At 42.9% G+C, this 26372-nt stretch overlaps 2 protein-coding genes across 2 annotated transcripts in view; one reads left to right on the top strand and one right to left on the bottom strand.

Moving 5' to 3' along the window:
- Positions 1–3176, top strand: part of LOC107115555 (L-lactate dehydrogenase A chain) — a 30635-nt gene extending 27459 nt beyond the window's left edge. The window contains exons 7-8 of the mRNA XM_015417293.1: positions 1423–1546; positions 2451–3176. Coding sequence (XP_015272779.1) covers positions 1423–1546; positions 2451–2615 — 289 coding nt within the window. The 3' untranslated portion in view covers positions 2616–3176. The remainder of the gene's footprint in view (positions 1–1422; positions 1547–2450) is intronic.
- A 1574-nt stretch (positions 3177–4750) lies between these two features.
- TSG101 (tumor susceptibility 101) overlaps positions 4751–26372 on the bottom strand; it is a 48843-nt gene continuing 27221 nt past the window's right edge. Inside the window, exons 8-10 of the mRNA XM_015417292.1 lie at positions 16667–16869; positions 11165–11404; positions 4751–5401 (exon numbers count right to left, since the gene is read on the bottom strand). Coding sequence (XP_015272778.1) covers positions 5312–5401; positions 11165–11404; positions 16667–16869 — 533 coding nt within the window. The 3' untranslated portion in view covers positions 4751–5311. The remainder of the gene's footprint in view (positions 5402–11164; positions 11405–16666; positions 16870–26372) is intronic.

Raw genomic sequence — 26372 nt, 5'->3', positions numbered from 1 at the left:
GTCATGTGAAACTCCAAACGTTTAAACTTCTGGCCCACTGGTATCGGACTCTGTTGCAGCTCTTCCCCATGTTGCTTCCTCTCATTCTCCTCAATGTTGGAGAAATTGTGGATCCTTAAGTTCTTATCTTTTGCTGGCTGCTTTGCCCCCAGCTACAACCTTTCCGAAGGGAAATTCAAACCTGTATCCACTGCGTTACTGATTGAAAAATCCTACTAACCCCAGAAATTCTGTTTTTAAATTACTGGAGAGAGATCACACTTTTGAAACTACAAGTTATTTGGAGAGAAAAAAAAATAAAGTTTACATTCTGGACTGGAACTCCCGACCTCATCGCTACTCTCCTGATTGTGGCCAAATGAACGATAGCTCAGGCTTGGAAGTTTTCTTCAGGTCCCACCCTTTCAGTTTGGCACCACAAAATCTGGGAACAATTTATAATGGAAAAAGATCACTGCCCAGGTTGGTTACTCTGACGACAACATCTCATTATACAAAGACTTTAAAAGGAAGTGGTTCCTTGCATTTAAGTATCTTGCCCAGAACGAAATTGTTCCTAGGGCTTTAAGACACCCCCCCCCCAGTCTGTTGCTATTATGATCCATTAATGTTTTTGCTTTAGGTGGCCCCAAAGATCTTACTTTACATTGGTTCACTTCTGATCTTAGTTAATATAATTTTACTTTTTTTTAGTTTAACTTTTGTTGTTGTTCAATCGCACAGTCGAGTTCGACTCTTTGCGACCCCATGGACCAGATCACGCCAGGCCTTCCTGTCTTCCGCCGTCCTCTGAAGTTGGCTCAATTTCATGTTTGTTGCATCTATGACACTGTCTAACCATCTCATCCTTTGCCGTCCCCGTCTTCTTAGTTTAACTTACAAAGTTAACGAGGGCCAGGGCCTTTTCGGTGGCGGCCCCTACCTGGTGGAATGAGCTCCCGGAGGAGATCCGGGCCCTGCGGGATTTGATGCAGTTCCGCAGGGCCTGCAAGACGGAGCTCTTCCACCAGACTTTCGAGTAGGGGCCACCCCCCCCCCGCCATATTGTCATCATGGGGGGTGGTGGAAGAGGCCCTAGGAAGGGAACATCTGAATTCTTTAACATCTGAATATTGAAGCCACTGAATGACTACTGGGAACTTCTGGACGTGGTCCGCCATCTTTTCTGGGGTTTTTGAAATTGAAGATCATCGAGCACTTTAATTGTACTAGGTTTTTAAATTGTATAGTATGTTTTAATTATAGGAATAGTATGTTTTATTGTTGCAAGATTTCTTGCCTTGTAAGCCGCCCTGAGCCCTACGGGGGAGGGTGGGGTATAAATCTGATTAATAAATAAATAAAGTGTATATTTAAGAAACAACAAAAAAGTGACTAGAAGTGGTGCGAATGCTGACCAACTCTAACCCATTTTCTCCGTAGTGCTTATGAGGTTATCAAGCTGAAGGGCTACACATCTTGGGCAATCGGTCTTTCTGTGGCAGATCTCGCTGAAACCATCATGAAGAATTTGAGAAGAGTGCACCCAGTCTCTACAATGGTGAAGGTAAGAAACAGGGTTGCTAAAGCACAGAATTGGCAGTCCCATCTGGCAGTTAACTGTAGAAGTTAGCAACAACAGCTAGGAGTAGGTGCAGTTAACAGCTACTTTGCTTAATTATTTATTATATTTAAAAATACAAAGTCAGTGTGTCAACATCAATTATAATACATCAAAAAGTATGCAATACAAATGACCAAACATGAACATGACTTGCATCTTTATATCCAAATCTTAACAATCATGAATTTAATAAAAGGCATCCAAGAAGATCAAATCTTTGTAAAATTATATTAGTTTTTAAATGAACAAGGTGTGTAGCTAATTTAGCAGTTTTCCATCTCTTATCAGCTACCTTGTAAGGAAGGGAGGCTCTAATTTTGTAGTTAAATTTTTAGAGGCTATATAAGCCAATTCTGTCCCAAGTCATAATAGCAGAACTGAAGAACAGCTACTTTAAAAAAGCTCCATTGATATATATTTTTGGTGTGATAAAACTTAAGCTGTCTCCAGTAACTGAGTCTGTTTCATAAAACTTACTGGCTGACTTTCGTATCTTCCCCTCTGTGCAATTTGTGCATCAAGCAAACATCATCTAGACAAGATACATACTAATTGGTGTACGAGTCTTCCAAGGTATATTAAGAAGTCTGACAGAAACGGAGAGTTATTCCATACTTTGGACGTACTTTTAGTGACAGCTTGCAAGTCTTTATTACAGCGCTCGATGAAAAGCCAAGGCAGCTGTGGAAGAAGCAGTTGGTCTGGCTAAATGAAGGGATTTAGTACCCAAGTAGACACCATTTTTGACCCCCTGGGTAATACCATACCACCCACCCATTAAAGGAAACCTATTATTCAGAAAGACTTATTTTCTGTGACTTAACCTGGCCTGGTTTCTTCTTCCTAGGGCATGCACGGAGTTAAAGATGACGTCTTCTTAAGCGTTCCTTGCGTCCTGGGTTACTCGGGCATTACAGATGTGGTGAAAATTACTTTGAAGCCTGAGGAAGAAGATAAGCTGAGGAAGAGTGCAGATACACTCTGGGGAATTCAAAAGGAGCTCCAGTTTTAAGCCTGTTACCCCTATATCCCTTTCACTGCTTATTAGTGTCAGTGGGTCTTAGAGGGCTGTCTTGTTGCACTTTCACGTATGTCAGTTTCCTTTATGATGTATCAGCTAGAAACACATACAGAACTAAAATTATGAACAAAATTATTTCCTGTGCACTAGGAAAACTTTAGATCCAGCATACCCTGAAACAGCACTGCCGGATGAAACCCTTCCGCCTTTCGTCAGCTAAATTTAATCTCACTGCCGAAGGACTAGTAACTGGTCTTCAAAAACAGCAAAACCAAAGGATCAGCAAATACTGACCTAATGTATTCTCTGCTGACCAATGATCTAAGTCACCACTACTGAGCACCTCCAAATGTATTTTTTCCCCTGATACTGCTGCTTTGAGTCTTGGTGTATACTTTCAGAGAACCTTATTTTTGTGTACTCCTACTCCAGTAATAGTGTCATAACCATCAAGTAAAGCCTCTGTATGCAACAATTAAATGCTGCAATTGTCCAACTGTAGTACCAGCCCTCAAAACAACAACAACACACAAAATAAAACATTGAACTGCTGCTTGTGTTTCTCTTCAGTCTAGTCTGGAATACAAAACCTGAAACATGCACAGCATGCACCAGAGCCTAACTTTGTATAATATCTGCCTTCTAGTACATGCCAGCCTGCGGGTCTTCCCAAACTAGAAAGTTCACTAACGGTTGGGGAAAGTTTTGTGCCTGAAAAAGCAGACCCAGGGGTCAAGGAAACATTCATCTGCTCCATGTCTAACCATCTTCTTAAATTCAAGCACACCAGGAGCAATAATGCTAGCTATGGGAGTTTTTAACATATAGTATGAGAAAAGGCTTGCATTAAGTACAAGACTCAGTATCTGAAATGTACATGCACAGCCAGTTCTCCTGTTTGTGACAAGTGTTACAGTCCACCCTAAGGATCATTTCAGGTGGATAGTCAGTAGCAGCAAACGAAAACAGCAGTCCTATGATTTCTTACAACCTATTCCAGCATGAGAATTTATGTCGGAATAAACTGTTAGTTTTAAGGTGGTAAAGTACAGGCAATATTTCTGTGATTAAGTCATCTCAACATAGAAGGGGCTTGAGGAAAACATACATGAACATTCCTGAATACTAGTTTACAGGGCATATGGGGGAAAAGTAGGTTCTCTCATTCCAGCAGCAGACAACCATCTAAAACCGCTGCATTACAAACATCTAGCCTAGTGCTCCAAGAATGAGAACACAAAGCTCCTTTGGGATTGCTTTTCCATACCTTTAAAAAAAAAAACATACAAGTAGTCTTGATGGTAATTGTTTTGCTGCCCTGTTAAGTGGATGGGCTTCAATTGAGTGACCAAATTCAGTCACTCAGAAGTAGGATTAAGCGATGGGACAAATTGTCTACACATACCTGGTGCTATTCTAAATGGCAAAGAAACTGGAATGTTGGCACTCACAGGTTCTATGAAGCAGCCTTATGTAAGCAGGAAAGTTGCCTGAGTAGCTGAATTACAGTAGGGAAGTCTCATTTTAGGCACTTACTTGGCCAATGTCATATTTTTGATGTCACAGTCTTGGGTGGGGGTACAGTTCTGTCTCCAACCCCACCCCCAAATCTGGTATTCGGCATACATTAGCACCAATGCTTGTTTTTCTTTGCTACTACTAATGCAAAACCCATGCTAGAGCAAAAGTTTTTCAAATCGTTTTTTAAAGCAAATGCATTAATTAGGATGGTCTGACTGTCTCAAACATGTTGAATCAGAGGTAGGTTTTATGGCACGCTGGTCCGATCTGGTGGGGTGCAGAGACGCTGCTCCACCCCGGATTCACTCTCCACGTGTAACATCTCAGTCAAAACACATCTTGAATTTGGGTTGGGCATTGTCTCTACACAGGCAGTGATTTCCTCAACTAGCCGGGAGAGGGGCCGGATAGAAAGATCCCCCCAAATAAAGCAAAAGCCAGACAAATGCTACTAAATGAAATGGGACATACCGTATTTTCCTGCGTATAAGACTACTTTTTAACCCAGGGAAATCTTCTCAGAAGTGGGGGGTCGTCTTATACGCCGGTACGCCAGAAGCATCAGCACAGCTCTATATTTTAACTGGAAAACTCTATATTTTAACTGGAAAAGTTGGGGGTCGTCTTATACGCCCAGTCGTCTTATACGCCGGAAAATACGGTAGTTCTTAGTGGAGACACCACGGACGTGGGATCAGGCTGCGAGACAACTTTTTTGAATAAGAACGAACATTTTATCCCAGCATCCTACTAATTTTCATTATACAAAAAATACACAGACGGGATTATTTCTAGCGGCAGACATTGCTGAGACCACCTCCGTGTCGTTGCAACGTACAATGTGTGTTAAGCTGATATTTCCGTAAGGACAAACATGACAGCGCAGAAACAGTATTCACACATATATGTAGTACGAGGAGAAAAGTGTTACGCAAGTTTTATTCAGCCATCAGACCACCAATGCAAAAAGGTTTACAGAGAATAGAAAGTGCATTAATAAAAGCTAGTCCTTAACCAAGAAAAAAAGAGAAAATATATTATCCATTCAAAATATTTTACAATTGAATAATGTAATAACTTATTCTGGCTACCTACTGATTAGAAAGTAAAGGAAATGAGAATATGACGAATTTCTGAACACCACTTCCCCCACCAAGCCGTGACGGTCAGTAGAGATCGCTGAGTCCTGCAGTCTTCCTGGCCTTCTGCATAAGTGCTCTCAGTTGAAACTGCTTGCGAGACAAGAGGCGAACATGCTGAAAAGAAAAAGAAGGCCGTTATCTACATTGCAGGATTACTCAATCCCACACATTAAGAGACTAAAGCTGTATACTTCCATTTGATCCAATCGGACTAGATAGGATGACTCCCTTCAGGTCTTGACTCTCGTCGCAAAGAAAAAACGAGGTCAGACAGAGTTAAAGATTAGGAGTGAGAATAGAGAAGGAAGGATAGATAGGAAAAAGAAAGTCAGTAAGAGAACCAACACTGTGAAAGGTAGCACTCTGAACTTTCACTGCTACTCCCTATGAGGCAGGAATAGAACTGGGGGGCTGGGCTATTCCCAAGGCGCCAAAAGGAAGGAGAAAAAAGTGTTTCCTGCCCCCCTAAGGAATGATGGGAATAACCCATGGAGATGTCCTCCGCCTCAGTGGGAGAACTGCAGGACCAGATTACATCCTTCAAGAGATAAAGGTAAAGGTTCCCTTGCTCGAAAGCCAGTCAAATCCAACTCTAGGGTTGCGGTGCTCATCTCTGTTTCAAAGCCGAAGAGCCAGCGCTGTCCGAAGATGTTTCCGTGGTCACGGAACGCTGTTACCTTCCCACCGGGGTGGTACCTATTTATCTACTTGCAATCTCTTGCTTTTGAACTGCTAGGTTGGCAGGAGCTGGAACTAGAGAAGGGAGCTCACTCCGTCATGCGGCATACTCGGGTCTCGAACTGCTGAACTACCGACCTTCCACAGCCTGAAGTTCAGCATCTTAACCGCTTGAGCCACCTTCAAGAGAACCTGGCTACAAATACAGCCAGAGAGAGAACCTGGCTTGGATCCGGCACAGTTCCACTTGTACAAGATCTTGTGCGGCACCCAACGTTCTCTCCCCGTATAATAACAGAAATTGGCTACACAATTGGACACAATGGTGACCTGCTCGACATTACAGACTTGGACTTTCAAAAGGCTTTTGACAAGGTACCTCACCAGAGACTCCTGAGTAAACTTAGCAGTCATGGGATAAGAGGACGGGTTCTCGTATGGATTAAACATTGATTAAAGGACAGCAAGCAAAGAGTAGGAATAAATGGACAGTTCTCACAATGGAGGGAAGCAAGCAGTAGGGGTCCCACAAGGATCGGTATTGGGGCCGGTACGATTTCGTTTATTCGCAAATGATCTGGAGCTAGGGATGAGCAGGATATTGTGGCCATGTTTGCAGATGACCCAGAATTATGCAGGATGGTGAAAACCAAGGCTGACTGTGAAGAGCTCCAAGAGGACCTCCCACAAACTAGGTGGGTGGGCGACAATGCGGCAAATGAAGTTTAAGGTGATGCACACTGGGACAAAAAAAAAAACACCGCTTCAATTTTAGGCTAGTGGGGTCTGAACTTGCTGAGAGACAGGGGGGGAAAGATCTTGAGGTCGTAGTGGGTAGCTCAATGAGTGTCAATCCAGTGTGCTGCTGCAGTGAAAAAGGCAAACTCTACATTAGGGTTTATTAGGAAAAGGGACTGAGAATAAAATGGGAGATATTTTAACGCCCTTGTACAGATTTATGGTGTGGCCTCATTTGGAACACTGTGTACAGTTCTGGTTAGTAAGGTAAAAGGTAAAGGTTTCGCTTGCTCGAAAGCCAGTCGAATCCGACTCTAGGGATCTCCGTTTCCAAGCCGAAGAGCCAGCGCTGTCCGAAGATGCTTTCCATGGTCAAGTGGCTGGCATGACTAGACACCGAGGCACACGGAACGTTGTTACCTTCCCACTGAAGCGGTACGTATTTATTCTACTTGCAATATCTTGCTTTCGAACTGCTAGGTTGGCACAGAGAGTACTCCATCTTTCTGTGTTATACCTCTGAGGATGCCAGTCAGAGCTACTGGCGAAACGTCAGGTCCTACAATGGTAAGACCATGGCCATACAACCCAGAAAATCTACAACAGCTAATTTTAACATCTTAGCTAGTCCCATCTATACAGCCCTGCCTAGAATTCTGTTCCCTGGTCATTAGACATGTTACAAAAATGTTAAAAACTGGTTTGTGTAGCTATAATCAGCACCAACTGGGTTGGGTCCCTGACCAAATAAAAGGACGGGGAAAAAATCACTGGGGAAGGAGGAGAATCTTACACAAGCTGATACTATATATGTCATGTCTAATTATTTAAGCATATCACACAATGCATAGTCTAAGCAGATATCCTTTTAACAGTTTCAGAGTCATCAAGATTACAATATGAAAAGAAGGCCGCACAGAGATAAGTTAATGACATGGCAAAAAAAATAGTAATCAAATTTATGGCCTAAAGCACGCCTCCCTTTTTGAACGTGAAGAAAGAACAAAAACATGCGCTCATCAATCTAGCTCAAAAGCACATGAATCAGAGTGCATTAAACAAAGACAGAAAGGGATACATTATCATGAGAGCAGCTAGTAGGGCTGTGTGTTTGGATCTACCCAAGCTGAAAACATACCCCCCAAAAAACATATCAGTATTTTTCAGGTATATTTCGGCATCCCAGATGTGTCTGTATTTTCTCAGGAAAACTGGAGGGGAAAATCCTGAAAAGAATTCTGGATATATTCGGGGATTACCAGATAGATCTGAAAACAGTGGAGAGGTGGGAGTAGATTGCTCCTGCCTCTACGCTGTTTGTCAGGCTTCTACTGCAGCCCTTTTAAAGTTTAAAGGAACTGAAGAAGATAACCCGGGGGTCAGCTGTGTTGGTGGGGAGCAGTATTTTTCTTCTCAGATCTACTGGACCCAAAAAATTCATGATTTCCCAAAAATACCAGATCTGAATACCATACCAGCAGGCCTCATTTGCTGCCGGAGCTCAATGGAGCAACGCTCCTGCAGTAAGGAGCCCAGGGGGCGGGCACATGCAGCAAGCCCCACCCCCTGCTCCCAGCAGCCCTCAGGCCACGAGGAGGAAGAAGAAACAAGGTAAGTTGAAGAGGGGCCCCGGGAAAGGCCTGCCTGCCCGCCCCTGTCCTTCCCTGGCCCACGGCCAGCCGCCCGCAGCCTGCTGTGGGGCCCGAGGAAAGGCCTTCCCGCCCACCCCTGGACTTCCCTGACTCATGGCCAGCTGAGAAGGGAACTGCGCTCATGCTGCCTAGCCAGAGCCACTTTTCCAGGCCCCAACACTCCCATCTTCCCTTCCCTCCTCGCCACCCTGCTTCCAGCCCAGCCAACCTCGCAAAACCAGAGGTTGCCTCCTGCAACCCGGCACCACCAACCCGGTTCCAGGCACAAGAGCCAGCCGAGCTCCTGGCCCAGGTGGAATTTTTGACCCCGGGGATGCTTTGGGCTGCCTGCGCCTTGAAGCGGAGAGGCCACCCGGCGCTGCAGCCACAGTCTCCATGGGACAATCCCCATTCTGCTGTTTGGCGCTTCCCACACCGATGGCCCCCTCGAAGGACCTGGGACTGATTCGCCGCCTGAACTTCCTTTTACACAAGGGCCGGGTCCTCTTCCGTCTTCATGCTGGGGGCTCTTTTCAAGGGGGCTCGTCCCTACCACCACCGCCATGCCATGTCACAAGAAGCTCCTGCCCACCCGCCCTCCGATGGGGGGCAACCTCTGGGTGCGCCCAGAAAGTCCAGTCCTTGCTCTAAACCAGAAAAAGGGGGAGGGGTGTGTGTTCAGTCCCAGTGAAATCCACTGAGTGGGAGTCGGCTCAGCATGGAGGAGGACTACTGGGGACTTTCCTGGGCTGGGATCGGGGCTGGTGGGGAATCCTCTCAGCACCCTGCGTGCTTCTTGCGAAGCATTTCTCCCTCCTCGCCAACTGAACCGTCCGCTGAGCCTCTTTTTGGCACAGAGCCCAGGTTGGGCTTTTCCTTACGCCCCGCTGTTCCCCGGGGGCATACTTATCTGGTGGAGAGAGGCTGTCAGCCAGCCACAAGGAATTCTGGGGCAGGTGATGCTCTGTCTTCTTGGTGCTTGGGAGGGGGCAACAATGGGAGTGCTTCTAGTATCCTGGTCCCACTGCTGGACCTCCTGATGGCACCTGGTATTTTTGTCCACTGTGTAATAGAGTGTTGGACTGGATGGGCCACTGGCCTGATCCAACATTGGCTTCTCTTATGTTCTTATCTCAAGGGACAACTCTAGCAATGGAGCTGAAGATCAGCATAGCATCGCTACAATTTTTACCATGAACATTTCTGACAGTCAATTTTATCAAGTATATAGGTGTTGATCAGATGTAAGCTGATCATCCAGCCTGTTTGGTTTCTGTCCAACAGCTGCAACTACCTTCTGAACAGGTCTATATCAGGTTTTTGCAAAACTGCACACATACACAGATTGGCCGATTAAAACGGATTGGCAGCCATTAGCATTACTAGGGACTACTCAGATAAATACCTAGGGGTAGGCATTTTATTAAAACACAGCATTTATTTATAACTGATTGTTTAATGTTTTGTGACTGATTTTAATTGTCTGTTTAAAGACTTGCCTGCTGAGCAGAGCAGTTGCACAGTAAGGATGGGATGGCGGGGAGGGGAGGGTGGTGGAGGGTGGGGGGTAGAGCTCAGGCTGTGAGAATGTGCATGCAGGAACAATCAGTTGCATCATAAGGAATACAACAAAGCAACCCACTGAACAGCTGTGAACAGACAAACCTATCAATGAAAAACCAGCTCCTTGTTTGCAGTTGGTGAACAGGATGGCAACCAAACTGGCATCTGTTCAAGCATCCCTACATAAGAGTAGGGATGAGCCAATACAAGGTATGTATCTAGCCTTCTGACACACGTCCGGTGATGTCAGGGGGACGAGGCATATGCAAATAATCTATGCTAATGAGTTATGCTAATAAGCTCCTGCACCTCTTTTTCTACGAAATGACCCCTGCGTACCAGTATTGGGATTTTTTTTGGACTCCCTAAAATTTTTTAGGTCCAATACACACAAATCGAAAAATACCTGTTAAAAAAACACCTGCACACCTTAGCAGGTATTGTCTGTGGGCTGAGGGGCAGAAAGGGAGCAGGTGACAGGAAGAAAATGGGAAGACCAGCAGGAAGTGGGACACAAACAGGAGAGCAAGGTTTTGCTCATGCATAAGTTGGCCCCTTCCTGGTGTTCACTGTGGGTAAGGCCCTAAAATAAAGTTGTGTTTATAATAGATTCAGGTTGGGTAGCCGTGTTGGCCTGAAGCAACAGAACAAAGTTGGAGTCCAGCGGAACCTTTAAGACCAAAAAAGTTTAATTCTGGCTATAAGCCTTCGTGTGCATGCACACCCCTTCAGATACACTGAAACTGTTTTTCTCAAGTCTTACATATAGGTAGAGAGTGGGGGGTGTGTGTGCGTGTGTGTGTGCGTGTTAGTTGCCAAGAAGGGCGAGAGCCAATAATGCACAAGTAACTGGGTGATAAGTATAAGCTGAGACTGGACCTGTGAAGGGCAGCAAATTAGCATACGGATAATAACAGAGTTAACAGACGTGAGAACTAAGTCGGAGTCCAGTGGCACCTCCAAGACCAACAAAGTTCAATTTGATGTGAGAGAATTTATTTATTTATTATATTTATACCCCGCCCTCCCTGCAATGCCAAGTCAAGTTTATTAATACAGTCAAGCGATCAGCCAATTTAGAACATTCCCAAGAAGAAGAATATAAAATACATAATACCTACATAAAATTCAAATGGATATATAAAAGAACACTAAAGCAATGCTTCCTTTCTCCAAATGCATACAAACAATGGAGAGTGACTGCTTCCAACAAAAACCAGGAAGAACCACCATCAGTTTACAGACAGACAGACTATTCTACACTTACCTTTAGAAAGATATCAAGATCAATAACTCCACGTCTCAGTGCTTCACCCAGGTAAAAGATGGTGTCTTCAATGGCATTTTCCTCAGCATACAAGTTCAAGATCTGCTTATAGAGAGGTGCCATCGGAACAATAACTTCATCGATGTCATTGTTTTCGGACTGGCTTTCCATTTTTTCCAGGGCAGAACTCAGCTCTTCATCTTTCTTCTTCAGAAGGTCAATGTTCTTGTCGACTTCAGTCTAAAAATTATACCATTGTATATCATTACATAAACAACATAGGAAAGTTACCTGTATTTTGAAACACAGACATTATTTTAAAGAGATGTCCTTCAAATCTCACTTTCAAAATCTCCCGCTCTCCTCTTTTGTGTTCAAACCCTCTCGGGACCACTCTTCCTTTAAAGATCATCTCCATCTCCCAAACTGAATGTCTTAATGCTTGAATGTTTATCCCTCAGATTTCCTTTGTCTTTGCTCTATTCTTCTAGGATAATTCTTCCTAATATGGCTGATAATCTCTTTATTGTCAAATCCAAGGAAGTGGGTCTCACTCTAACAACATGTTCAAAAATTTGAAACTGTTGTATGCCTTCTTCTAAGATCTTCACTATAAAATTGAGAAGTGTAACTTTCAACTAGTTGGCCACTATTGGAAAGTAGTAAGCTCTACACAGGGATGGAAACTAGTCAGAGATTCCAATATACTGATTTTACTGACCAAAATTCCAAAAAAACCTGACCAAATACTGACAAAAAACTGACAAATTACTGAACAATTTAATGCCAGTCTACTGATAAGCTAGCGTTTTAAATGTAAAACTAGGACTTCATTAAAAATTATTATTATCTGGCCTCCACCATCCCCATAGCCAGCCCCATAGTTAGATGTGACCCAGATAAAAGGCTTGAACACCTTTTTATTGATTTTTTTTTCAAGAATAGAGGACAATGTTTTCATTATTGTACAAACTTTAAGGCAAAAAAAGATTCCCTTTTAAAAATAATCACATACTGCAGATAATAAAATAGCAAAACAGCAAAAGCATATTAAAAACCAAACATAAAGTAATAATTATGACAACAAAACATAATTACTGTAAGGTAAGACTTGTCTGTGCTTGTACTTTATCTTTGGTGTTTTAATGAAAAAAGAACCAGCCAGCAACCTTGCCATCCCTGGTGGAGGCTGTGTCGGGCTAGGCATTGGAACACCCTAGACCGATTGTCCTGCGTGATTTCAATGTCCATGCGGATGATGTGGCCTCCACTCAGGTGATGGACCTAGTGTCATCCGTGGTGGCGCTGGGACTCTCCCAATATGTAATGACTCCCACTCACCAGGCTGGACACACGCTCGATCTGATCTTCGTGGCAAGGGTCACAGTGGATCGGGTTGGACCATCATGTCATGGTCGGACCATCATGCCCTGAAGGCCCATCTGAATGTTTCACCCCAACCCTGTTTGGGCGGCAAGCAGTTTTCAGCTTGCCCATGGATCCAAATAGACCCTATGTGGCTTCAAATGGCCCTGCGAGATCCAATGCCCTCTGGCGGCTTGTTAGATGAGCTTGTGGAGGATTGGCACAGCTGACTCTTGGCAGCCATCAATGAGATCGCTTCCCGACGCCCTCTGCGCCCTCACTCTAGGCTGGCTCCTTGGTTTACCCAGGAGTTGCGGCTGATGAAGTGAAGGCTAAGATGGCTAGAGAGACAGCAGTGATGAAGCCAAAAGAATATCTTATAAAACAGGTATGTCCAACAGGTAGATCGCGATCTACCAGTAGATCGCGGAAGGGTCAGAAGTAGATCACCAGCCCCACTTGGTCTCCTGGTTTGCAGTTCTTTCTGGATCTTCGTCTCTCTGTTTTGTTTTGGCTTATTTTGCTTACCAGTAAATGACAGAAGGTGCATTATAAATGAGGGGCGGGGTGGTGAAACCCAACTTTAGTGGGTTAAAATCTAATTTGAAACTAATTTGAAACTTTATTTTCATGGTGGTAGATCACCGGCACTTTTGGCTGGAAAAAACAGATCACTACCTGTTCGAAGTTGGACATGCCTGTTATAAAACATTTATGAGCTCCTATGAGATGGCAGTCAGACTATCATGCGAGCTCATGCCCAGCCCAATTATTTAGAATAATTCGGTCTATGACTGTTCTGCCACAAGGCAGACCAAATATTAGGGAATTGGACACTGGCTGTGAGGCCTTTGAGAGCTACTTTGCAGATAAAGTCCTGCCACTCTGCCGTGATCTCCCCACCACAGTTGAGTGAACTTGAGGCTTCATGCACATCTTCTAGTCAGGTTATGGATTATTTCAGTTCGCTCAGCCTGGAAGAAGTTGACAAACTGCTCTTAACTGTACACCCTACCACGTGCTGCCTTAACCCGTGCCCATCATGGCTAATTAAAGCTGGCCGTGGCAATTCAGCTACAGAGCTTTTTGGATGACACTTCCATTCTAGAGCCTTTCTACCACCTCAGGCTGATTAGGCAGTTGGTTCTCTTCCTTGAAGGCAACAACTTGGCGACAGTGATCCATGCGATGGTCACCTCGAGATTGGACTACTGTAATGCTCTCTACATGGGGCTGCCCTTGAGCCAAATCCAGAAGCTACACCTAGTGCAAAATGCTGCAGCCAGGCTTCTGATGGGCCTCTCTATGCCGGACAACATCCAGCCTGTGCTGAAAGCACTGCACTGGCTGCCGATAGCATACTGAATTTGCTTCAAGGTGCTGGTACCTTTAAAGACCTTTATGGTCAGGGGCCCACATACCTGAGATAACGCCTTTCCCCACATGCTCCCCAGAGAGCACTGCGCTCAGGGTCACAAAATCGATTGACCTCCCAGGTCCTAAAGATGCCAGGCTGGCCACAACAAGGGCCAGGGCCTTCTCAGCGGTAGCTCCGTACTGGTGGAATGAGCTCCCAGAAGAGATCAGGGCCCTTTTACATTTCTGCAGGGCCTGCAAGATGGAGCTCTTCCACCAGGCCTTTGACTAAGGAGCTGCACCAAATAACATCAAATAACAGAAGTGACAGTGCCCTGGTCCTTGGCTTACCACCAACAGCCTGTGCTGTTGGCCTAAATATAGAGACCAAGATGAGCCAACCAACAGTACAGATCATCTGATTACAACACTAGTATTGGTTCTGCCTTCTGTAAGAATTCTTATTAGTACCTGATCACTTACTAGCACTTTATGATAATGCAGAGTTTTATTATTTGTTTTAAGATCGTATATAATTTGTTACCTATATGTTTAATCTCTTTGTAAGCCGCCCTGAGCCCGTTCCGGCGGGGAGGGGAGGGTATAAATTGAATGAATAAATAAATAAATAAATAAAGTTATTCACGAATTCTTTCATTTCTCAACAGTTTTCTGCACTGCACCCACAAGCATTTCTTCCCCTTGGCCTCTTCTTCCATTGCTTTCTCAACTCTTTCTAGCATGAAGAAGAAGAAGAAGAAGAGATTGGATTTATATCCCACCCTTCACTCGGAGTCTCAGAGCGGCTTACAAACTCCTTTCCCTTCCCCTCCCCACAACAGACACCCTGTGAGGTAGGCGCGGCTGAGAGAGCTCTGACAGAAACTGCTCTTTTTCAAGGACAGCTCTTGTCAGAACTACAGCTTGCCCAAGATCATCCAGCCAGGTGCAAGTGGAGGAGTAGGGAATCAAACCTGGTTCTCCCAGATTAGAGTCCGCGCACTTAGCCACTACACCAAACTGAGCTGTGCCATGTTGAATCCCACAATATCCATCACCTCTACTTTCATTGTCTCATGTTTTAAGAGGTTAATTATGTTTCTATAACTTGTGGAAGATTTCACCAAATCATTTTTACACTTAGGAACAAAGTCCTTAAAGTACTTCATAACTGAATGGAAAACAGTCTGCCTTCTCACTGGGAAGTCACCTTGTTTCCCCAAAAATGCAGTAATGAAAACAGAAAAACACAAACTGCAGTCACAAAAATCAAAGAAATTCTGGCTTTACTGACCAATTTTTTTTAAAAAAACTGACAAATTACTGACCAGGATGAAAAAACTGACTTTTACCGATTTTACTGACCATTTCCCACCCCTGTCTACACTATGTGGACCATTAGCCAGATCCAGCAAAGGTGCCCTTATGCCAGCTCAGTCAGACTAAGATGTTTTCCAGTATCTCTCAGCTAGAAATATAACCTCCTTCAGGTGACTTCCTATTCTAGCTGCCAATTCCATCCCCTTTTGTATCTTCCAAAATCTTCCAACGTAAGTACTGAATGACCATTCATCTCATCACCCATATTTTTATTTATTTACCTTCAACTTCTACCCCGCTCGAACCCCTCCCATGGGTCTCTGAGCGGCTTACATAGTTTGTATTATCCCTATCTATGGGCACATATATATATCGTATTAGGGGCGGGACTACCTAACGGCACCCGGAGGGATTCAGTTGATGTGTCTTCAGTTGCATGCTTCTTTTTCTCCTCATGATCTATCTGGGAATTATCTGGGACTTCATTATTCATTATTGCAGCTTCCTTTTTAGTGAGCCTTTCTAACTTCTATCTCACTGATCTTGCATCAACATCCCCCGCCCCCCCCCAAAAAATTCATGTATCCTCATCTTTTACTGACTTTGTAAAGAAATACAGGACAAACTGTGGTGATGGCACTGTGCCTGGTCCACAAAATCCCACTCTTCACATTCACAGCCATGCATGATGCACACAAATGGTCCACTGTTGTATGCAGTGTTCCTTCTAAGCTGAGTTAGTGTGAGCTAGGTCACTGTTTTTTTGCCTCCGGCTCACACTTTTTTGTCTTCGCTCAGGAAGGAGGGCTCCAGAGCAAACTAATTTATGCAGGAGCCAAATCACTGGCTCACAACTTTAATGCCGGTAGCTCACAAAGTAGAATTTTTGCTCACAAGACTCCACAGCTTAGAGGGAACATTGGTTGTATGTGAAGGACTGTGAGGGAAAGGACAAAACATCTGGCGCTACCTGACTGTGGTTTCTAGGATTCAAGCACATTTCCATTATGGCCACTGCAGAACATTTAAGAGAAGCGGTGGGAGCAAAAGGACATTTTACATAACTGGCCCCAAACACCTTCATAAGTCTTCACCGCCTTTAAAAAAAATCCTACTGGGACAGATCCTATGCCCAATTTTGCTTGTGCAAGATTTTCACCAATTCCCCATTCCCACTGCCCTCCGGGCTAACCCTGAGGGTCTTCCAACTCCCTAGGAGTAAGATTTTTATAAGCATACGTAAGAAACAAATAAAAGGATGGAGAGCCTCCAATCCTTGCAATTGTCCAGTGCTTGAGTGGAATGGTAGCAGGAGTTACTACAAGGAAAGAAAAAGTTTCAGTCACAGCTCTACAAAAGTTGTATCAGACAAGAAGTAGGACATCATGTGCCCAACATTTGATAGCTCTTTTTTTATATATAAAGGATAAACATGCTTGGCAAGGCACTCATTCTGCTTACCACTTCCTGGTCAAGGCGAGTTACCATCTCTTCAAGCTTTTGGTGACCCTTTTTCAGGTCTTCTTCTGTGCGCTTCAAGGCATTGAGTTCTGCCTGAGCACGGTCCATTTCTTCTTTCATTCGCCATCTCAACTTATCACTGACAGCCGAAATCAGTGAAGCTCGAATAGTGTCTTCACCAATTGTGCCATCTCTGCTGGGACCTGCAGAAGAGAAGTCATTCAGAGAAGTTATCCCACAAGCAGATCTGCGGATCAGGATTGTCTGCAAAGGCTTTTCAGAATAAAAGTAGAACATTATAGCCATGTAAGTTGCTTTTAAAACGGTGTATCCATGAGCTTCCAAACTGGATAGGAATTGCACCTTTCCAATTTAAATAAGAACTCGTTCATCTTATCAGAAGGTGCACCTGAAGCCTTGAAATCAAATAATTTGCTAACTTTTTTTTTTGTAAATACAGCAAATAGTGCCAATGGATCTTTCATGGCACTTGTTAGTTTAACTATTATGGCAAAACATCAGACCTTAAATGCAGGTTTGCCCACCTTAATGTCTAGTTAAAAATTCACTGCCATTCTGTCTGCCTTGGATTACTGAAATGTAAATGACTACACCCCCCCAAAATTCAAAATTTTATTATGAAAACACAGAATCTGTTTCCAACAAATAGCTTTAGTCTGTTTTGAGGAACTGAAGAGGAGGAACTTCAACAGAGCTACATGCCACACACCATTCAATGCCGCTTTATTTTTGATAACAAGTGTTTCTTTTGCTCTTGCAAAATAAATGTTATGTAAAAAAAAACTACACGTCGTTTATTACCATTTGACATATAACTCCAAATGTTTGTCGCACAAACAGATATTTTCCTCATCAAATCCCTGCCCTGTAACAACTACCTACAAGCTCATACTACACATTCCAATCTACAATTTTTCCACTGTCTCCACTCATACAATATTGCCTTAGGGATACCCTTTATGCTTGGGACTTGAAGCTTAACAAACTCCACCTCAACTATTACCATTAGTAAGCTAGAAATATATTTTCAGCGATAATGTAAAATACTGTGGACATTACACACAATACAATAATGTCAAAACTAACCAGAATTAGCAACAGCACTCTAGTATAAAAATCATATTTTACCTTAACACACCAACTCAAAGTGCATCACAGGTTTCATATGTAGTCTGTCGCCATCCACATGTCCAATATTAAAATTCTTCTTAATTATAGTCTTTTCATAATTATCAGTTCATTTGTTAGTATTCACTTTAAGGTGTTCCTGGTGCCACAAACAACATCCAGTTTGTAGAAGTCCCGATGATGTGGTGCATTCCGTTGTTTTTGTGACCAGCTGATCCCCAGTGTCCATACTTGTAAGCATCTGTAAGTGTCCACCCAGCAAAAGGAAGAGAACTACTGAAACTGTCTTTTCATATTGTAGTTTGTGGGTCTGCTGTACACGGACCTTCTTTGTTCACTCTGGTAAGTTCTCCAAGCCTGAACCACTTCATCTCTGATCCCAGTTTCCTACTCCAAAACTTGGCACTACACTTGACGTAGTCTTATTATTCTATATTCATTTTCAACGTTTCTTCATCTTTTCATTTTTTTTCTTCCTAAGCATGGATGAATCACAATGAAAATAGGTATAAGCTTCTTAACTTCACGACAGAGGCAATGAAGGTTGAATTGCTCTATTTCTAGGTCCTTTTCGGTGCATTTCAAAGTCTTAATTGTGGTACTCTGGGTTCGCCAAGGTATTCTTGCTCACTCTTGCTTCCGTTCTTCCTTCTTGAGTCTTGGGTTATGTCCAGTTAAAAGTTTTCAGTACTAAGAAGCTTCTTCTGTGCGGATCATTGCTTCCTAAAGTCTCTCTATTCTTCTCTTCAGAATGCATAGCTTGGCATGTATAAAGAACAATGAAAACAGTGCCAGACAAAGAACTTCTTCTGCATAACAAACCAAAACTTTTATGAACACATTAATGCACCTATGGTATTCTGTACACGGTTGACTTTAAACATTTAAATGGCTTGATTTCACTGTTTTTTTAAAAAAGCAGTTTTTATTTAAAAGGCTTAGCTAAATTGATCAATATTTTACCTTTTCCAATATATTACAAGTACATTCAATTGAACACATTATAACGCATCTCTTCTCATGGGATGGAGGACCTCCTCTTAACAGGCTTAAAAAGAGCTCCATGCCAATACTTCCTAGAAATACTCCTATACATTTAATAATGTTTAGTAAACATTTTCACACCACAGTTTTAAGTACTTGTAGTCTTCTGAATAAAAATGCGCTGTGAAGAAATTCTGGGTTGAAACATAACACTAGGTGCGTACAATTTATAAAGCCAACTCAAATGGAGACATCAAAACTGGTTTCAACAAATTCCTGTACACTCCAAAATTAAAGTACAAGAAAACAAAGGCAAGGACTGGAATCCACATGTCTAGACCAAAAACACTACCATACAGAAATGTATAACTCTGAAACGTTTAGAGAACATTCACCCTTCCCATTCAATATGGAAAAAAAATTAGGAATTGAAATGCCTTATTCAAATACTGTAACTACCCTGTTTTCCCGAAAATAAGACCTACCCAAAAAATAAGCCCTAGCAGGATTTCTATACATTTGTGGTATAAGCCCTAGTGTGTCTTCTTGAGAAAAAATAAATATAAGACAGTGTCTTATTTTCGGGAAAACACGGTACAAGACAAGGGGTTGTTTCCTACCGACTACCTCAAGAAATCCCCAAAGGCAAGATACAAAACAGAGGAACCAAAATCATTAGAGCTAGAGTTGCCTCAGGCAAACTATAAACCAACTCATTTCAGGACAAACACTTTAGAGGCATTGAAGTGTCATGTTGTGAGAGTGCAGAGGATACAAGTCTTGTGTGTCGTTTCCCCAAAACAGCATTTTCATGCACCTTAAGACAACTGTACAGAACAGCATTCTCCGTGAAGCAATGTCAATTAGAGGGATCACACTTTCAATACCCAAAGCGAATGCCATGTTCTAAAATAAAATATCCTCTCCCTACACTTTCCATACAGTGTTTCATTTTCCACTGTTATATTGACAAGTCACATTCCACAGTAAGGAGAGCATGAAGATAATTATAAGTAAAGGTTCCCTTGCTCGAAAGCCAGTCGCATCCGACTCTAGGGTTGCGGTGCTCATCTCCGTTTCAAAGCCAAAGAGCCAGTGCTGTCCGAAGACGTTTCCGTGGTCATGTGGCCGGCATGACTAAACATCAAAGCGCACGGAACGCTGTTGCCTTCCCACCGAAGCAGTACCTATTTATCTACTTGCAATTTCTTGCTTTCGAACTGCTAGGTTGGCAGGAGCTGGAACTAGAGACGGGAGCTCACTCCGTCATGTGACACCCAGGTCTCGAACTGCTGAACTACCGACCTTCCACAGCCTGCAGTTCAGCGTCTTAAGCACTTGAACCACCGCAGCTCCATGAAGATAATTATACACTCTTGCTAAACCCTTTCCAAGATCAGGGGTTTCCCACGCAGTCTCTCATTTCTTTACCAAGCAGATATAACTTCACAATGCAGTGTTGGGTTTGACTGTTCAGCCAGGGTCAGTCCTATTAATTGACCAAACAGGCAGTAAAGAACTCGACAATACAATTTTGGCAAGCTTCCACTATCCCAGAAAAAATAGTTTTGTATCCCCTCTAACCTCCACCCCACCCTCCCAATAAGGCATCGTATTTCAGCACAGTATGGTGTAGGATGAAGAACAAGTGATACGGAAAAATAAGGATTTGTTTCTACTGTCACAGAATTTGTACTTCACTCAAGACATTTTACTCATAACACCTACACTACAATGCATCATGACCAGAGACAGACCTACCAGAGAAGCCTAATGAATGGTCTACAGGTAGACATCAAGCAGACCCGCACGACCCAAGCAAGCTGTGCCAGGTGCTAAAAAAGGGAAATTGCTCAGACTAGCTATATCCTTAACCTAGAGCAGTGGTGGCAAACCTATGGCACGCGTGCCAGAGGCGGCACTCAGAGCCCTCTCAGTGGGCACGCGTGCCATCGCCCCCTGCCAGGCCCAGACCGCCATTAAAGTGTGGAATTCTCTGCCAAATAATTTTAAGTAAATGAAAGCATTTGGGATTGCTTTCCTTACTTTGTTTGTCTTATGTTAATGTATGGGTTGTTTTTTCTAAACTAAAACCTCAGTATTCAGGTTAAATTGCCGTGTTGGCACTTTGCGATAAATAAGTGGGTTTTGGGTTGCAGTTTGGGCACTCGGTCTCTAAAAGGTTTGCCATCACTGACCTAGAGCATGCGTCTAAGAAAACCTGCACAAAACCAAACCATGTGTAACAAGCACTGAGCCCACAGCTGGGTACCTTTTTCTTCTCCATGTCTCTCCCTCTATGTATGTATATAAAGTAAATGTAGCATGCCCTATACATTCATATCACAGAACCAACCAGAAATTCTTTCTCCAAAACGCTTACTTATGAAGTTGCTGCCCATGTTTTAGTTAAATAAAGAACACAAACCCAGAAAAAAAGAGACCACGTTCAAATGTAAGGTCTTAAAATGTAGAGAACAAGCCAGAAGGAAGCATATGTATCCACGAAGGGGACATTCTAATGATTTGGAGAGTTCCTTAAAGAGCATGAGCCCCTTAACTTTTTCTGTCATGCCCATAATTAGCCACCCTCGGAGAGGAGTTTATGGCACACAGCCATTTATCCCAGGGAACATGCAGACATTTAACCTTTGCCATACAGGGTCTAGTTTCAGGTGACCTTATGATACTGGCCATACAGTACTACAGATTAGCAGGACCAGCCAAAACTAAACCTGGTAGTTGAAGAAACAACGTGTAACAATCGGTGGGTGGCAGTTTTACCCTGAAAATAGGTTGAATTGCTATATTCCTATCAAATTAGTCTGAGCAGGAAATTCAATTTAAGGTCAGATGCATTTGTGAAAGGTTATTAGATCTAAACTGGCTCCTCAGGTGGATTTCAATCACCATCATGGCTGAAAGAACGCTATTCTGCAGTGGAGAGATCCAGACGTACATCAAATTTGGCCATTTCCCCCCATCAGTTCCCCCCTAATCCTGCACCCCTCAAAATGCCACTGGGGAGGGTGAAGAGACCCTCTAGAACAGGAAGTCATGCAGCAGGGAAAGGCTGCAGTGAGGAGGGGGACTCGGCACAGATCTCTCATCCACTGTTTTGTGTGAACAGAAGGACAACTCAAGGGACCACAATGCTCATCCACTACAGGAATATTACTGCTTTCATTTTCAAAATACATATACTTTTATCTACTCCTAGAATGACACAATTACTTTTTAGGCTTTTGCTGAAGGCACGGCATTTGTATTTATACCCTGTTTTCTCTCCCAACCGGGAACTTGTACCCCGGCAGGGCTCTTTTTGTAGCAGGAACTCCTTTGCATATTAGGCCACACCCCCTAATGTAGCCAATCCTCCAAGAGCTTACAGAGCTCTTCTTACAGGAGCTACTGTAAGCTCTTGGAGGATTGGCTACATTAGGCGTGTGTCGCTTAATATGCAAATGAGTACCTGCTACAAAAAGAGCCCGAGCACTGAGCAGACCCAAAGGCTCGGCAAGTTTGCTGACTTCCAACTATGCCAATCGACTTTTGGTCCCGGCCTTCTAAAGTCTAACAGAATGCGGCTAAACGCTATATGGCTGTATTAACAGTTTGCTTTTACGTAATTCCATGAAATCGGGTTAACAGTTTCAAGAAGGCATCTGCCAAACAAGTAAAAGATCTGACAGCAAGTGAGAATATTTACATGAAGGCCATACAACTTAGACCACTGAGGCATTTTCATTAAGAGACCTGAAGTCCACGGCTGGGGTCCTACTCACATACACGGACTTTTCAGCTACCCCCTTGCAGGGGTAGCCCTCCAAAATTCTGGAAAAGCACCTACAAAAGGTTGGGGGTGGGGGGGGGGGGGAGAGAGAATATAACTCGTTCTGTGTCGAAGCACTTTCCAGTCAAGCACGGCGTGCATATACTTGTCATATTACAATAGTGAACTCTGAAACCCGGACTTTCTATATACTTACACAGTAAAAGGACTCTAACATCTACTTTCTTCCCGGTATTTAAAAGAGATTCAATCCTATCTGTATAAGGATACTACTTACCTCCACAGAATCAGGCAACTGCAAACCAGAGATCTGATGGTTAAGATGCTACCGTGCATGGTGTCATATACAAGTGTTCACAGAAAACGTTCAACAAGACCTACTGCTTTAGAATGCCATCTTGCTAATTCAAGAAATGGTGTTAAATTGCAAGCAAGAGAAAAGACATTTAGCTAACAAAAATATCAACGCAGACTTTTCACTGATCACGGATGCTTCTTTTTCAGAAAAAAAACTTGTCATGGCACACTGCACTTGTTTCAGTGACTTCGTACTCCAACCACAATAACCATGTTGTCATAAGTAGGCATCATTAAACTCTGCTCTCAATAGTAAGATTTGCTTTAATATTACATGTGACTGCAGCTCATTCAAAGGCACGGTTAATAAAGTTTAAATCAGCTGCAGAAACTGTAATCATGTCAGGTATGTATAATAGTGGTGTCATTTCAACAGAGTGAAGTTAGAAGCCTGAACGACATCTTTCCTGAAGAAGTCCTCCAAGAAAAGTAAATCACACTACTTAATATGAATTGTTTATGAACATACCATGTACGGCCTACAAATAAAGACTACTACTTTATTTTCAACACACAAATCACCAAGTTACACAAATTAGATTAATTAATCAAAACAACTGTCCAACCTCAGTAAGACAGAAAAGACAGGAACTTAAAAAGGTCCTATTACAAGCAGTGTACAAAATGTAGTCTGGTAAATGCACTTTTAAGTGCTGCTATATTTCATAAGAAAGAACTGGACCCTTATGTGTGTGTGTGTGTGTAGAACTGAGTCCCAGGTTTTCCCTTCAAAGGCTATACAGTGTTCCTCATCCTGGTGGAAAACTTTCAGGGATATTCAAACAGCAAACATACAAATAAGGGTATTCAAGATTTTCATCTTAAGAAGTAATGATATGTATTTGCGGCAAGATCTACAGATCTACTTCTGCTGCAGTACATTACAAAATCAAGCCCACACTGAACCAACTTCCCAGCCAAAAAGCCGAGCAGAAGAATTAAACAACATTTTTCTAGGTAGTCCCTTGACTTCAAAGAAGATGGGGAGATGACACACACCATTTAAACCCGTTCTCTCTCTCTCATATATGAAATGTTAGAGAGCACTGTTCCATATAAAAGTGATCTATATGAAATTTACTGCCAAAACACCCAGGGGTGTGCTCTTGTGTGACCTCTTTTACATATATTCCCCTATAAGTGATAGCACACTTGGTAAGGATCGTATACCTTAATGGTAGGAGTTTAAATCAAGCAGTGATGCCAGAGAGATATTTGAACAATCGCATCCTTCTCTCCAGTTTTTTTAAAAATTAATTAAATAAATAAACATGCTAACACTTCCCTGTACTTTAAACTTTCCCTAGCAAACAAATTGATAGTAAAACTGTTTATAAGATCACACAAACTGATGCAGACTTCTGCCATTTTCTAGGAAAAGATGACACAGTAATGCCAAAGCAACATGCAGCATGACTGCTTTACAGAGACACGGTCAAACAGTGAGGGCAGGCAGAACAACTTCACGTATTTTAACATACAATACAGCTCACTGCCTCCCCCCCCCCCGATGTTTTTTGAATTTTTTAAAAATGCTGCCTCAGCAGTCACTTGCTGAACCACAACCCCTCTAATGAAAGGAAGTGCCTAGGAAGCACAAACACAAAACAAGATCAAATATCCAAGTATTTGTTATATGAATGTTATTTTAAATGTATTGATACAAGAGAACTTCCCTTGTTTGTGGCTTTAATAGCTTGTGTTAATCTAGATGTTAAAGGTTTAAGTACAGGCAGGTTCCCCAGTCAGTAGCTCTGTGCGTGCTCCGGTGCACGTAAAGAGCTTTTGCATATAGGCTGCTCTGTTCCTTTCCTGGAGAACATGAATCGTTCTTACAAAAAGGAATACACTTATGGATGTGTTTCCTCCATTGAAATGTGTGTGTGTGTGTGTCTGTGTGTGTGTGTGTGAAGCTGTTTTGAGTCAGGGGCCTCTTCTTTAGCCTTAGAACTTCTGTGCCTGAAACTGCTTGTTGGGTCGGAGTGGCGGATTTCAAATGTTATTTAATTTTCCAGTTGCCTCCACGGTACATTTTCTATAAACGGTCATCATGGCATCACAACTAAACAGTTTTAAATGACAGGCGCTGTTACTGTGGGTCCACTTCCCTTAATAAACATATTCTGCTCATACAAGGAACTCGTCAGTGCATGTGACATTGTTGTTTATTTCCCTCTCCCATGGCAAACCACCTACAGGCCCCCCCTACACTGTTCTCAAGGGTCCACTGACAATCTGGTGCAGGATTTATAGGAGTGCAGCAGGCTGCAGGAGGAAGAGGGTGGGTGGTAATATGTTCTACAGGTACACTCACAGAGCATTGGATCCTACACTGGTGTCTATATAAAGTCAAGTGATGAGCACTTCCGTGCCCGCACTTTTTAACAAAACTGACTCCCTCCTCCAATTCCAAAAGTTAAATATTTGTTAAAGTTCTAAACGGCAAAAGTTAGCACTGAAACAACTTTATAGAGATCAGTTTAGGTGGTTATCACTGCGCTATAGTTATTGAGTATTTTTAGGGGCGAAATTAAAATCGGGGGGGGAGGAACTGTTTGACGGTATCTCAAAATAAACTGAGAAAGTGAACTGAATTCAGCACAAAAAAAGTGTGCAACATTGAAATATAGGGGTGCATGTATTACTGTAATAGTCGTAGGACAGTGCCAGAGATATCAAACTGTATTAGCAATCTAACAAGCCAGCCCCAGTGTCTGCAGACTCATTTGGCCACACTGTTTGCAATCGTCTTCTAATGATCTCTGTTGCTAGAGAGATACTTATTTAACACAAAGTCAGCATCCGTAATTCTTCCTCCAGTCAGACCAAAGTCTCCAAAACACTCAGTAAATCCAGGTTGAAGACATCTGTGCCACTTTCAGACAACAGGACACCATCGAGATGAAACAATCCAGGAGACTCTGGTACAAGTGAATCATGTCTGATCACGCTCCCTCCAATACCCTTTATAAAGAAGCCGATTTCTCTATTGACTCTTCGCCTGCTTCTCTCCATCAACTTATGAGGCACATCTTGGTTCCATACTTTGCGGGGCACGATATTGGACCAGACCAGAAGGCTATTCTTGAAGATTTGCTTGAGATGTCCTAAATCCTTCTTCATTCGGTTTATAATATCCAAATTGTCTGCTGTGCCCAGGTCATTTCCTCCTAGATGCACCACCAGTATATCAGGATCTGACAGACGTCGCCGTGTATGCAAGAGGATGGGTGTTAACTGATCCCATGTCATGCCGCTCTTTCCTATCCAATGTAATTCGGCATCCTCCAAAGGAATGCCCAACTGTGGCCCAAAGCTTCTCTCAAGTGCCCGCTTTTCTGCCCAGAAAACATATGAATGACCACAAATCCATACCTGTTTCTGCTTTCTTCTGCCATCTGCTATTAAGAGAACAAACATACA

Source organism: Gekko japonicus, unplaced genomic scaffold (assembly GCF_001447785.1).
Source record: "Gekko japonicus isolate JY-2015 unplaced genomic scaffold, Gekko_japonicus_V1.1 scaffold1827, whole genome shotgun sequence".
Classification (NCBI taxonomy): Eukaryota; Metazoa; Chordata; class Lepidosauria; order Squamata; family Gekkonidae; genus Gekko; species Gekko japonicus.
Note: the sequence above shows the minus strand (reverse complement) of the source record. Positions and strands in the feature narration are given on the sequence as shown.